General features: G+C 34.9%; 1 protein-coding gene across 9 annotated transcripts in view; it reads right to left on the bottom strand.

The window, feature by feature from the left end:
* The window catches only part of EHBP1 (EH domain binding protein 1), a 336,323-nt gene that overhangs the window by 49,952 nt on the left and 271,371 nt on the right, over positions 1-15,000 (bottom strand). For 6 of the 9 annotated variants that reach the window (XM_026447739.1, XM_026447738.1, XM_023223956.2 and 3 more), the window contains 4 exons: positions 7,339-7,446; positions 4,542-4,666; positions 1,737-1,875; positions 1,462-1,568 (listed from right to left, as the gene is read on the bottom strand). In XM_026447739.1, the coding sequence (XP_026303524.1) occupies positions 1,462-1,568; positions 1,737-1,875; positions 4,542-4,666; positions 7,339-7,446 (479 nt within the window). The remainder of the gene's footprint in view (positions 1-1,461; positions 1,569-1,736; positions 1,876-4,541; positions 4,667-7,338; positions 7,447-15,000) is intronic. The other 3 variants (XM_026447742.1, XM_026447741.2, XM_026447743.2) reach the window with 1 other exon arrangement.

The following is a 15,000-nucleotide window of genomic DNA, read 5'->3' as shown; positions in this document are numbered from 1 at the left end:
AACTATATGTATAACTTCCATACTTTTTGAACTGGTAAGTAATTTGTACTCATATGTGACCTCAATCTATACCAACTTATTATTAAATTGATTATGGTAGCTGACAAACTTAAAGTTAAAATATTTTAAGAAATCATAAAACTAAATTTCTCAGGATAGTTTGATTTTAAAAGTCATCATATTTTTAAAAAATTTACACAAAATGGATATTCTTCCATCTCAATGCAAAATATAGCAGAAAAAAATACAATAATAGAATAAATGTTAATGGTAACTTTAAAATCTGGGATAATCTGGTGAATGCTTTTTGAACCTATCTACCAGACAGTAGAACATTTTCAAAAGGGAAATTTTCTTTTCTCATTCCCATAGAGACAAACAAAACAAATACAGTAGTTTGCAAAGACAATACAAAAAACAAATATATAAGGAAGCAGAAGTGATAAGCAACACACAAACTTCATTGCTCTTACTGACTGGTTCAGTTAAAAATAGAAAGAAATTTCATAATCAGGTATCTTTAGTGTGAGTACATAGTATACTTAAGTATTCTGTAACTTAAAAGTTATACCAAATACTTCATCAGGATTATCAGTGAGCTATTCTTTTCTAGCTCATACCTTTCCAGGTCTTCTAAAGTAAACAACTTAGAATGAGAAGATTTTAGAGTCCTAAAATGTAGTTGGTGACTCTGAGTGTACTTGTAAGGATTTCAAAATCCAACAAAGAATATTTTAACACTGAAAACAATGAAAATACCTAGAAAAACTGTAGATAATTTAAAAAGTAGTACTATTAAAGACAGCTATGCTTCCAGACAAAAATTCAAGTTAAAACTTGTTCTTCCTGCTTCTGTCCCGCAGCTGTCCATCAAAAGCAGCTTTCTCCCTGCGGTCTATCAAATATTTCCCTCACAAATCAATTTTACACATGATCAGCCCATACCCCTACTGAGCTGAACCTCCCCGTTAATTAAGTGAAGAAATTACCATATATATTATATTAATGCAAACATCATTCAGCTAGTAATTCACGGCTGATCTGGATAATGGAAAGGTTGAACACCCATTAACCCAAGCCAACAAAATGGGTTGGCTGAGAAATTCTAGCAGGTCTCATGTGACTTTTCCCTCTAACTGCAGCTCTGCGGTATCTGCTATTGTAATAATTAAAATCCTCCCGGTAGATCAATACTGGAATCTCTTTATGGGAAGTGCCCTGATGGAAATGTCTCAAGGAAACTGGGGCTGTGGAACTCTGAAAAATTCATTTTTTTTTATCTGACAATTATCACCACACTGCAGACTAATTCAACAGTGCACCCCTCTCACTCTGCTTTGAATGCACTGGAGATTGACATCTTAAAAAACCTAACATCTCATTTTAACAAATAAAGGCACTATTTCCACATACAGTTTGGAATTATCAGCAATCATGAAACCACACAAAAAATTAATATACATTAAGCACTTCATCTTCTGATGGCTTCCTCTGAGTTTCAGTTATCGCTGCCTTCTCCTCATTTCCTTTCTTTGTATCTTCCTGTATTGATCTCTGCCTTTTCATCTCTTTAAAAAAAAAAGAGGAAAGACATGTAAAATTATTATAAAGCTTGATATTTGTGTATTGAAATGTGAATTTACATTACCAGATTATTTATATATATATAAACTATATATAGATATCTATATATAGTTAAATCATAAGGTGGGAAAACATTTTAAAAAGTGTTCTACCTGGTCTATTCTCAATATATTGGCTGAAAGACTGAAGTTGAGTTTTTCTGACTGTAGAATCTTTGCTGAACACAACAGGACTTCTAAAACGTTCTGTTGTTTTTTGTAACCGTTCAGTCCGGAGATCTTCTGTGCCATTCTAAAAGTAAAACAACACATGGTAAGAGAGTCCTGATCTCATAAACATAAAATTACACATTAGTAAGGCAACTTTTACTGATTTAAGAAAACACTAATTTAGAAACTTTTTGCAAGAAAAGGATTTTAAAGCACTTTAAACAGCTCAACTGCAAGTTCTGTTGCCTGTAATCACAAACTTTGGGACACATGGTTTAACTCTTGATAACTTTGATACGAACATGTCTTCCACCAGTGATACATACTATTTAAAAGCCATGTTTGCCTCCTATTTCCCCCACTATTCTGTGTCATCAGTTTGCACAGCCCCACAGACTTGTATGACAACAAGAACTAGTTTCTAATTTTATGCCCATTGAGATAAACCACTAATGCTAGATGAAGGCTAAAAGGTAGGATTATAATACTACCCTACTGAACTGCATTTCATCAGCTATAACTTTCCAAAGCCAGATTTGTAAGTAAGCCCTTTACAGCTAAGGAAACTACAATTATCTTTTCCGGAGCTTCCCATGTTAATACTGGTAACAAATTCAAATGGTTCTATCAACAAGAAATATCCCAGAAGACTGAACCACTGCAGTGTGTGGAAGCTGCAGATACCGAGGTGCTGTGTACCAAACAAATATTTCATTTTATACCTAATCTTTTATTATTTTTATTAAGTGTTTTGAAAGTAAATAGGGAAAGGCTAAGATGCATGACTAATAGCTAAGCCTGCTGAATGCTGAAACTGGTTATCAAAAGCTACCAAGACTTTGCCCTTCCTCTGCATTGAGACAATCGGTAATGAGGGAGCCCTCCAATGGCCTATTCTCTAGCCTCAAGGAGGCCTGGGATACAGAATCCTCAGGGGAAGGTAACAGTTTATCCTTTTCCACAAACACAGAATGCCTCATTTATAAATGTGTAAACTGCATTTTATTAAAAAAAATTAAAACCCAAATCAACGCTGAAAGCTTCAAGAGAACAGATGGACTTTATATGTTCTTTATAAACACCATTTTCAAAATCTTAACTAAAAGGAATCATACAAAGGCAAGCTGTTTGAAGCACACCTTTTGTTGGAATAACTTTAAAGACTACTATGTAAGAGTGTTTTGGAAAGCAAAACCAATTTTATCTAGACAGATAAACCATAAAAATGAAAATAGCACTATTTTATTTTTTTAAAGTTATCTAATGCATTTATCATTAATATCATGCTTGTAATATCCTAGCCATATAGTTATGATAGAAACAATTTTGGCTTTTATTCTATTTTTTTAAAGAAAAATAGAGTTCTACTGTTATAATAACTATCCAATAGTCTAAAACTCAAGTCTTTACCAAAATAAACAAACACAGCTAAATTTTTTTAGGCCTGGCAACATGCTAAAATATCAGTGTGATTAGCCAGCAAATCCCATCTTAAGAAACCTTTTTATGACTAGGGACTTCTGCCACTTTACAAATGTATTCCTCTAAACCCACTAATTCAGTTAGCCTTTTCAATCTATTGTATTATTCTTAGGCCAGCTTCATTCTGCATTAAATCCACTGCAGAAAGCTAAATTGAACGCAAAAAATCAGACCTGATCCAGGCTTCCTTTTGTTCAAAGATAGAGACCAAAAGTCCTCTAGTGCTGCCACACACTTTCATCACCAGTTTATAGAAACTGACAATATAGGGGAAAAGCAATGAAAGTCATTGTTTTGGGACTTCAAAGCATCTCTGTGTCAGGGGAAGGAAATCCTTTCAGTCAGCGGGGCAGTCCCTATAGTCCGCAGGTGGGTGAAAAGTTATACAGGACTGGAAGTGCCCTAAAGCTACAGAAATACTAATCACTGTGAGGAAAGCAGGGAAACATGTGGGTGGGAATAATATAAACAGTCTAATAATATTCTTATAATGTGGCATTTTGACTAAAATGTTACACAAGATGCAAAATGGCACAAAACACATGCAAGTTATCTTAAACATTTATATTCAATCACATTACCATTTTCAGGTGTGATGATTCTTATAAATAACATACGTTTAGTTCATCTAAATAGGCAGAAGGTTGAGGATTATTGAAAAATGCGCTAGAATTCTCTTAACAGTATTCTTCTTAGCAAAATATACATACATATAGAACTCAAGAATAATTTCCATATTGCCTCTATTTTTACTTGAAAAAGCAATTTAAAGTAGTAGTTTCCCTGAAAAATAGTATATGAATACTGATTACCATATTGATATTTACTTACTGCCTATTTAATTACTTTTTTTAATTAATTTTTTTTTTGTTTTAGACAAGGTCTCACCCTGTGTCCCCCGCCAGAGTGCAGTGACATGATGACCACTCACTGCAGCCTTGAACTCCTGGGTTCAGGCAATCCTCCCACCTCAGCCTGGGACTACAGTCATGCACCACTATGCCTGGCTAATTGTTTTACTTTCAGTAGCGTGGTCTCAATATGTTGCCCAGGCTAGTCTTGAACTCCTGATTCTCCTACCTTGGACTCCCAAAGTGCTGGAATTACCGGCATGAGCCACCACACCTCACCAGTAAAAATTTCTTATACCCTAATCTTAATATTGGTGAAGAATTTAGTAATAAATTGTTTTTAGAATTACAAACTGCTGGCAGAAACTAGAAGACACAGATACTAAGCCAAATGTTTTAAACAAGTAAGACTTACTTTCATGTCCTGCTCTGAGCTCTCAGTTACAGCTTTCTGGGCAGCACTGGAGGGTGAATTTGCCACCTGCGGCTGAACTTCTAGGAGCTTCTTCAGTTTCAAGTCCACCAACTTACTGTTTTGTTCTGTTAAATATGCAAATACCATGAATAACTGAGTGAGATGCATTTAGATATGTAGACTGTCAATTTTATGTGAGCTCAGAAAAGTATTACTATATTTTAAAAGAAAGAAGAAAAGGATATTAGATTAGATACACAAAAAATCCTTTACATATGTATATTCCCCCACCAAAATCATTCCCCTTAAAGAATAGTCAACATATCTAAAGAGAACTTAGTTATACTTTAAATAGTAACTAATGCTTACCTAAAAACCTGTGCCTGCATGTGATGTATATATTTATATAAGCACTGTATGTTATACATAATAAAACAAGTTTTTATAACAAACTAGATATTTAAAGGAAGAGATACATTTCATTTTAAATATTATTTTATAGTTTTAATTCTTTTAGTATATTAGATTTATAAATATAATGCCATATTAAAACAAGTTCTTAACATTATCTCAGATCGTCATCATGTACATACTATTAGAATCCAGTGTTTATATATATACCTATATAACCAGCATTGAAACAGGGTATATGTTTACAAATACCCTCTACTTAGATAGCAGAAATACAATACAGATTATTACATTTTTGGAATGTATTAATGTACATTAATCTTTCATAATACAATAGTTCAAAATGAGTAGAAACACAACTAATTCTTAAATTAATAAAAGGCAACTCCTTAATAAAATGGTTGCAATAGATATGTCTACCATTTGCTGGATGATATTTTTCATAAAGATTAATAACTTTTCTAATTATAAGACTCTTAATAAATGCTATTGTCATTACTTTCATGCAAATTGGTCAGTTTATATTGCAAGGCTTCTCTTTTAAACAATATCTGATGAACTATGGTCAAATCAAGATAAAGATTAAGCAATTTATTATTAAAACATTATGACATATACATATGAAAAAAATTTTGGGGGAAAATAAAGCAAGGATAAAAATCATAATATATTCTATGGGCTTCTAGATTCTAGTTTGCATTCCTATTTCTTATTGCCACAAAATAAACCATAAATCTGAATTGGGAGGCCTGTCTACTTACATGCCAACACTTAACTGGCACGCTTGAGAGTCATAAACAATTTATTAGTTAACTCCAAACAGGAAGGCTGAGATGTGTGTTCTTTTTGGAAAACATTAAGTAGGAGGAGAGTTTTTAAAAAGGACAAGAGTCAAGCCTGTTAGGTATTCCTAACAAGAATCTTTAAAGTATTCCCCAAAGTTGCAACAGCTGAAACTAGAAAATTCTCCCATTATTTTACCTAAGAAATGGCTATTTTTTCCTGTGTTACTAACCTACTGTAGAATCAGGACATATGCATCACATATTATTACTGATTTTATACTTCCATAATTGAATATTAAAAAATTCAATACAGTACTTATGGATGTCCTCAGCATTAAAAAGATGTGATTGGTTTCTGATAAAGCCTTTAGTGGTTGTTATGGTAGGAAGGTGAGTAAGCAACAAAAAAAAGTTAAAAAAAAAAGAAAATCAAACCTAACCAAGTTCTATAGTATTTTAAGCAGAAAGAAGTAAAATGTAGTTATAATTTTGGGTTAAACATTTAAAAGTTTTCCTTAAATATCAGCATTCTTTTGGACTTGCACAATTATAAATATACCGACTTCTATTTAGCAATAGTGTAACTTAACACCGGGGCATGAAGGAGCTTCTGACAAAAGGGCATGAGTTTTCTTGAGTGTTCGTTATAGTCAGGAAAACCGTGGTCGGTCACCTGTTTCTTGAAATAGTAGTAGTATTTCCAACAGGGAAAGAAATGGAGCCACTTAGCATTGCAGGGGCATGACAGGGATAGGAAAAAGTATGCTTGCTCTCACTCCCTTTAGCTTTTTACATGAAAAGATAAATGTTAAGAGACTTTGCCTCCTTCCTTTAAGTCTAAAGAAATCACCAAAGACTTTTTATTGCTCTAAGAATTCAATTCAACAAGCATTTATGGAACCCCTTAGCAATCCAACAAAACTTTGGATTGCTACTTGCTGCTGGCTTATAAAGGCAATGCATTTGGAACACTCACCTATTAAAAACCACCAGCAAGTATCTTTATATTTTAAATAAGAACTTACAAAGGTCCATTGCCAAAGTGATTTATTGATATAAGACATAAGGTTAATTTAACAGCAGTCTATATAGTTTTCAAAGTGTCTTATTGTAATTAGTTAAGTAGATGTAAAATCATTTACTAGAGTAATATTTAAGTATTTAAGGTAAGCAGAAAATCTGCAAAATAATATTACAACTAAGACTATAATTCTAAACTAAATCAGAAAATCTGATCCCATGGTTTAGATTTACATGTGGAATATATACCTTATGACATCACACCAAAATATTTAAGCTGAGAAGGGAACCAACTATTGAAAGCCTACAGATTGTCTCACATGACATAAAATACAATAGTGAATCTTAATAATAAGAGAACACAACTACAATTTGCTATTCCAATGTTATTGCTAATTTTAACATCCAACCTAAAACAAAATAACATAAAATTGATGGAAGGTGGATTAACCTAAATGGTTTATGAGGCCATAAGATGTAATAAAACTACAAAATTATTATTATTATTGATGAGATAATAAAAATAGAACCATAAAGTTTGCCACGCAGCAGGACACAAAACATTTATAATTTGAAATTACCGGGAGTATCAAGGTCATTTTCTAAGTTAGTAAGTTCATCTCCACCTCCTACAACAAAGCCTTCAGGGATCTCCTCGTTAGTATCTATCTCAATATTATCATTTTCATCTGTAGGAACATGTAGCAATAATGTTAGTATATTATTTATATTTTATATCATTCATCCAAAACACTAAAGAAGAAAAATCAGTATTTTAGTAATAGTTACTCAAATTCAGGCCAGACACAGATAAGCAAGTTAAGAAATCAGTTTTAAGTCACTCTTTCACTATTGGATTAACATTTATATTTTACATTCATATGTCAAACATGAATTATCACATCAAAGCAGATGCAAAGGTTTTGACAATTTGCCACACGCTGTCTCTGAATCACTAAGCTCATTGAGTCTCTGTATTTTAAAGTGTAATCTATAAGTAACTCTAACAATGGCACACAAAAATATAAGTTGGTTTGGTGACAAAGTCATCAAATATTTCTAAATTTTACACTTTTATCAGATAAGATTTAAATGCATAAATAAGCACACATTCCATATATATATATATATTTGTCATTTTTATGAAGGCTTAAATACTTTTATGCTATTAATAAAATATTATCATAAAAACATGGATAGATTAAGAGTGAGACTAGCATATACAGTGCCTTTATACAATGGAAAAGTTCAAAAACAACTAAGACAATAAATCTTGGTAGAGCAAAATCTGGGAAAAATTATCAACCAAAATTAAATATATGGGAATGAGAAAGTCTTACATAATTTTTTATATCCCTAGTAAAATGTTTTGGGTAATAATTAATTAATGGAGTCAATTTTTGACATTAAAGATTTTTAGTAGATATTTTTTCCTCTCCAAATCCTAGTGATAAAATTGTTTCAGTAATTTTGAATTCTATATATTTGAAAAGGCACAGCAGCAATTTTAGTTGCACATTAGAGGTTTAACTTTAATTTCTATCCAACAGACAGGCAATGTACCTTTTGGAGAAATAGCTGTGTAGCCCTGTGATTTGAAGAATACCCCTACTACTCTGCAACTCAATTTTTTTTTTAATTGGGCAACTTTTATTAGTAGTGAGGTATTCCAAAGATTTTTGTCCAATTGAGAAATTCCAAAATTCTACAGTTTTGTTTAATCCATCAACATTTGTCCCTTTCTGAAACTGTACATCTTTAGGCTTGATTTTCGGCTTCCTAAGTAAATGCTTACTATGAGCATTAATATTAATAACAATAGTTTACATTTATTGAAGACTTCCCATCTACTATGTACACCATTTGGAAGAAGAAAATAATAAAGAAAAAAGATTGGCCAGGCACAGTGGCTCACGCCTGTAATCCCAGCACTTTCGGAGGCTAAGGCAGGTGGATCACGAGGTCAGAAGTTCGAGACCAGCCTGGCCAACACAGTGAAACTCCATCACTACCAAAAATACAAAAATTAGCCAGGTGTGGTGGTGTGCACCTGTAGTCCCAGTTACTCGGGAGGCTGAGGCAGGAGAATGGCTTGAAACCAGAAGGTGGAGGTTGCAGTGAGCCGAGATCACACCACTGTACTCCAGCCTGGGCGAAAGAGCAAAACTCCGTCAAAAAAAAAAAAAAAAGAAAAGGAAAAAAGATTGAACAATGCACCCCCCACACGGGGGGGTGGGGGCAGGGAAGCATAGAGATAAAAACACTGGTAAATACTTCCAAAGAAATAGCTAAGGTATTATACATGGCTTCATTATTTAAGCACAATCACTTGGGACATCTTTTTGAATCAACTGTACTCAGCTAATCAACTCTGACTCATTTCATAGAAGTGGGCATCTTCAATTTCACTATCCTCAAAACCGGTACTTTAGCAAATATGCTAACAAATATTTCTTGTGTGTCAAAAAGGTGTTCAGAGCATTATTCTGTGTCAGAGACAGCTTCTATTAATAGCTTTTAGGGATCTAATGCAGTACTTTTTTGCTGCCAATAAGCCTCCACTGATGATTACTGAAAACAATTAATCTAGAGTGAGAGTAGAGAATTCAATATTCATTCCTTTATTCAAGAAACTTCTACTGTGTACTGTACACACAATATGCAAAACACTGTGCTAGATGTTGAGGAGATACCAAGTTGTATGAGCCATTTATTCTGCCTTAAAGGCATATTCAAGGGACTATAATACCATGTATGGTGGAGGTTACTGGATAAAAATAAGGTACAGAGCAAATTCAAAAGATAAAGAGATTATTCTTTGCCAGTGACACCAGGAATTCTTTCTTGGAAATGCTAACCTTTAAATTAGGTCTTGAGAAATGTATAGAATTTCAAGAGGCACAATTGAGGGGAAGGCACTACAGGCATGAATGGAGGAACGGGTAGGTTATGTTCACAGAATGGCGTAAAGTCCTATTTGGCTCAAGCATACTTAAAGAGAAATAATAGAAGGCAAGACTTGAAAGGCAAACCTATAGAGAGTCTTGAAGGACAGAATGGGAAGTTTAACTTTTACTTGGTAGGAATGTAGAGATACTGGTGGTCAACATGATCAGTACTGTGCTTTAGAAGATTAATTTAACAGCAATCTCCATAAGCTGTTTTCAACCGAAGTACCTTATTGTAATCAGTTGTGAAGTGGGAATAACTTATTAGTAGTAATATAAGTACTGAAGCTTACGTCTTTTATCAGAGCAGCTTCATTTATTATTTCTATAATATCACTCTTGCTCACATTCTCATATGTCTTCTTATGTCAAAGCAAAAGTGGTCTAGGGACTGTGCATAAGAGAGCCCTATGCACGTGACACCATCTGTCATGCAAAATTGTCGACCTAAATGTTGGACTGGAGAACAGAAAGGCTAGAGTCAAGAAATGCAAGTTGGAGACTGTTATAACCCCAAGGCAAGCAGTATGGACAGCCTAACCTAGGATGAAAGAATTGGGAGTAGGTATGACGTAACTTGGAAATCAATTGGATGTTGGGTTGTGGGAGAAGGGATACTGAGGAGAGTAAGGGTGAGGCCACCATCAAAATAAACTCTCCAGCCTGAGTGAATAGAATGATGGCATTGCCATGAAAAAAAAAATAGGAAAGTCTGGAAATATGGTTGTATATGGGTTCTTTCAGATTCCAGGGATACCCAGGAAATGGTACCTACTTTCTTTACTCACTTATACAGTGCTAGGTTCCTATATGATGTTAAACAGGTGTCATTTACACTACCACTCCCCTGGTAGTAATGCTGAGTGGGTTAACTCAATGTTCATATATGTACCACTAACCTTAGATAAAAGGATTACTATTTGGGATGGCAAGAGGAAAAAGTGATCTGTACAGCTCAGGTCTTCGTAAGAATGGGTTTCTACTTTCTTTTCATTCATTGGCTTCAGTTTTACAATCAACTTTGAATTCTTTTGAACAGTCAATGTTACATATTTCCTAACACCTGTAAGAAATGCTCTAATGGTATTCTTACAGAACTTAAGTGCATGTGCATGTGTGTGTTTAAAGACACTACATAATATAAACGTATAAATATAATATATAGATCTTTATGTTTAAACACTGAAAACCCAGTAGGTGAACAAGGCAGAAAGTAAACTAGAGATCCATTATACAACAGAAGCTGGTTTGCAAGTATGCTATGTACTGTGTGTGCAGGAAAAGGTAAAAGGAGATTTGATATGCACTGAATGTGAAAATGCATTCCAGTTGATACTGCACAGCAGTATAAGCAAAATAGATCTCCCAATAGTGTGGTCAATAAGGCCAGTCTTATACTTTTTATTTATAGATAAATTGAATGAAACCAAGATATCTGGTGACAGTTAAATAAGAGAGAGATAATATCTGCATTTTGTAAACAGAAAGTGCAGTTATCATTAAAAGCATACTTAAAAATTCCAAAAATATTTCTCGCTTATGATTTTTAAAATTCTCAACAAAGGTCCCCACAAAATTCATTAGTTTTGAAGTTATTCTACAGAAATCAAACAAAAGATAAGAAACACAATACAGATATTATGTTATTAATAGAAACTGAAAATAAAAATTATTGAAGGCCTAAGATACTATTTCAGCTCAACAAATTTATTTTCCATAACTGAAATAATAAGGATCATGCATTCTCATAGGCAAAATTTTAAAAAATTTCTTCATTCATCTGAAATGCAAAACAAAGTGTACTAGTTTGTCTACAGAAAAAAGAGGCAAAGGTACGCCCGGTGCAGTGGCTCATGCCTGTTATCCCAGCATTTTGGGAGGCCAAGGTGTGCAGATCACCTGAGGTCAGGAGTTCAAGACCAGCCTGGCCAACATGGTGAAATTCTGTCTCTACTAAAAATACAAAAATTAGCCGCGCATGGTGGCAGGTGCCTGTAATTCCAGCTACTCGGGAGGCTGAGGCAGGAGAATTGCTAGAACCCTGGAGGAGGAGGTTGCAGTAAGCTGAGATAGCGCCACTGCACTCCAGCTTGGGCAACAGACTGAGACTCTGTCTCAAAAAATAAAAAGAGGCAAAAATGTCAGTTTAAAGTTAAGCAAATCTAATCTAACTAAAGCAAAGTGATAAGCTATGGAATGAATGATAAGAAAATATGTATCATATATAATATACTTTATAATATATATGTGATATATGACATGATATGTAATATCATCTTAAAACAAGGTAGTCATCTTCCTTGATGTGTCCATAGACCATTAACAAAAATTTAATATGCATTTGGCCAAAATAAAACATTAATAAATTCCCAAAGCAGAAATTTAGGTCCTATTCCCTGACCACAATACTACACAACTAAAACCAAAAATACTAAACTTTATCAACATCTGTACCTTGTCAGGAAAGATTCATACAACCCACATCGTTTCTTACACAGAATGAGGATTTTAAAATAAGGCCATCACAGGTCTACAGTTACAAAATGAGGCAAAAATGAAAAAAACATATGCAATACACTACCTGATTTTCTCCTAAGTCCCACAAGTATGTCAAACAGAGGGTAAGTGAAAGCTAGGCTATGGCTACTAGGAGAGGTGTGATTCTGTTATTTACACAAGAATCAGGCTATTTCTGGTTGCAACAGGATATAGGTCTCTTGATTGCCTGAATATACAGTTATGGGTGACCTAAAATACCTTGTATGTATTTTCTGTGGACATCATGAAGCTGAAGGCACCTCACCTCCAAATTAGTAAGTTTTCTTTGCTCACTGAGGCTGGTTGCTGCTTGAGAACAGAAAAAGTAGGCTTTCACAAGTGAGTTCAGGCAGTGGGTCTGAGTGATGATCATGTTCAATACATTCCCCAGGCTGTGCATCCACCTTATTATGTCAGCTCTTCACTACCCTCTTTTATCACTCTGGACTACTGCTTCGAAAATCTTCCTATCCTAGTTCTCCATCTAGGCTGGTCTCAAATTATTTCTCTCTCTTCCTTTCACACTATTCCTTAGCAAAACTTCTCTTTTCAGACCTGATGATTCCTACTAGACCCTAGAAGAGTGGACACTCATTTGTTAATTCTTTCCCTTGACTTACCAACCTCATCAGGGTCATTTTTACTTAGAAATTAGACTCTTGTGAACTCAAGTGAATTTTGAATTTGCTATGCAAGGGTGAGCAAACTACAGGCCAGGGGCAACATCCAGCCTACTGTCTTCTGAAGGTAAATAACAACCAGACTCATTCATTCATATATTGTTCAAGACTGCAAAGGGCAGTTCAGGCTACAAAGGGCAGAACTGAGTAGCGGGGACAGAGAGCACATGGCTTACAAAACCTGCAGTGTTCTGGCCCTTTCCAGGATGTTTGCCAAATCCTGGCCAAGCACAGTGGCTGGCACTGTGTGATAAATAAATGTATATGAATCATTGAATTTCAAGAGGAATTTTACCTTCCTCCTTGTCCTAAAGATTTCTCCACAACTCTCACTCTCAATAGCTTAGGCTTAGACCTTGAGGCCAGAGGAGACCTAGTTTGTTCCATATCTGTTATGAAGACAGGCCAAGACCCACCACCGAGGACAGGAAATAGAACTGTATCATTTGTCTCAGGTCAACCTTAGTTCTCACAAACAGACTACCATTTGATATGTAGCTGCTTCCAACATCCAATGTATGCTGTGTCCTACAGGAAAAATAGACCCTGGTCACTTTGGTCTCCCTCAGGAATAAGAAACCTGACTCCTCAGGAGGTTCTCATAAGTCATTTGTCAAACTCTGCCCCTTCTTCATTTCACCTGGTTTTCCTTGTTCTAGTCTGTATTTCCTTGCCAACTCTATAGATCCAATCCTCATTTGTCCTTTGTTTACTTTGTTTACTTTGACTGTTGAATGATGGCAAATTCAGATCTTTACTGTCCCTCATTACCAGGTAGCAACCACACTTTGGGTTGTAACACTGACAGTCTCCTTGCCTCGTCTAGTCCTGGCTTAGCCTCAAGTGTAGTCGGATTATAAAGACAGGACCAACTATATAGGTGACACATCCCATATCATTAATAGGATTTTTAATTCTTAGCCTTCCCAGAGTTTATAAGTCATTTAGCATTGTTATCTGCTCACTACTGGGAAAAACAAAAAATAGATACCAAATGCCCCTTCATCCTATTATTACTTGTTCTCCTACATGGTTTTATGATGCCACAGGAAGGTGGCATTAATAGCTTCAGGAAGCCTATCTGGAGCATAAGAATATGGGGTTTTTCTATGATTCAAAGATATAAGGAGGCAAAGATTTATTAAGACTTACTTAGAATATGTGGAGATTTTTAAGATAAAAGAAGCATCTAATTATTAATGATAAATGACAGCAAATTGTCATAGTATTACACAAATGTAGCTGTGAATAATTACTGATCTTACTATAAAACCGAAACTGTAGTAGAGAATGTAGAAATTGCAATAAAAATCCTGCATGATAGCAATCAAAAAGGGAAGATGAAGAAATCTTTTTTTTTTTTTTTTTTTGAGACAGCATCTCACTCTGTCACCCAGGCTGGAGGACAGTCACATGATCACAGCTCACTGCAGCCTCAACTTCCTGAACTCAAATGATCCTCCCGATTCAGCCTCCTAAGTGGTAGGACTGCAGGTGTGTGCCACCATGTCTGGTTAATTTAAAAAAATTTTTGTAGTGGGTGTGAGTTGGTTGAAGGTAATGATTTAATTAAAAAAAAAAAAAAAGTGGAAAAAAATTAAAATAATTTTTGTTTTTTGTAGCATTAGGGTCCCGTGATATTGCCCAGGCTGATCTTGAACTCCTGGGTTCAAGTGATTCTCCCACCTTTGCCTCCCAGAGTGTTGGGATTACAGGCGTGAGGTACTGCACCTGGCAAGGTGGGTTTCACTAAGATACAGACATTCTGAGAAGATCAGAGGGACAGATACATAGCTGTGTGGGGAAGAAGCTTTCAAATGTATGAGATGGAAGGTTAGATGTTATAAGCATTAGAATTTTCTACAGTAAGCTTTTAACATAAGGAATCAATAAGATATAACAGCAATAAGTTTCCATTTACTTTGAGGAAACTTATCATTGACCTAAGAATAGCTTATCTTTGTTTCAGCCCTTTTAGGAAACCTAGGGCCTCCAACCTAGGGCCATGGACCAGTACCAGTCTGTGGCCTAGAGAAATGCAAATCAAAACCACAATGAGATACCATCTCACACCAGT

This window comes from Piliocolobus tephrosceles, chromosome 15 (assembly GCF_002776525.5).
Source record: "Piliocolobus tephrosceles isolate RC106 chromosome 15, ASM277652v3, whole genome shotgun sequence".
NCBI lineage: Eukaryota > Metazoa > Chordata > Mammalia > Primates > Cercopithecidae > Piliocolobus > Piliocolobus tephrosceles.
The sequence above is the reverse complement of the archived record's forward strand: the minus strand, read 5'-3'. Positions and strand labels throughout refer to the sequence as shown.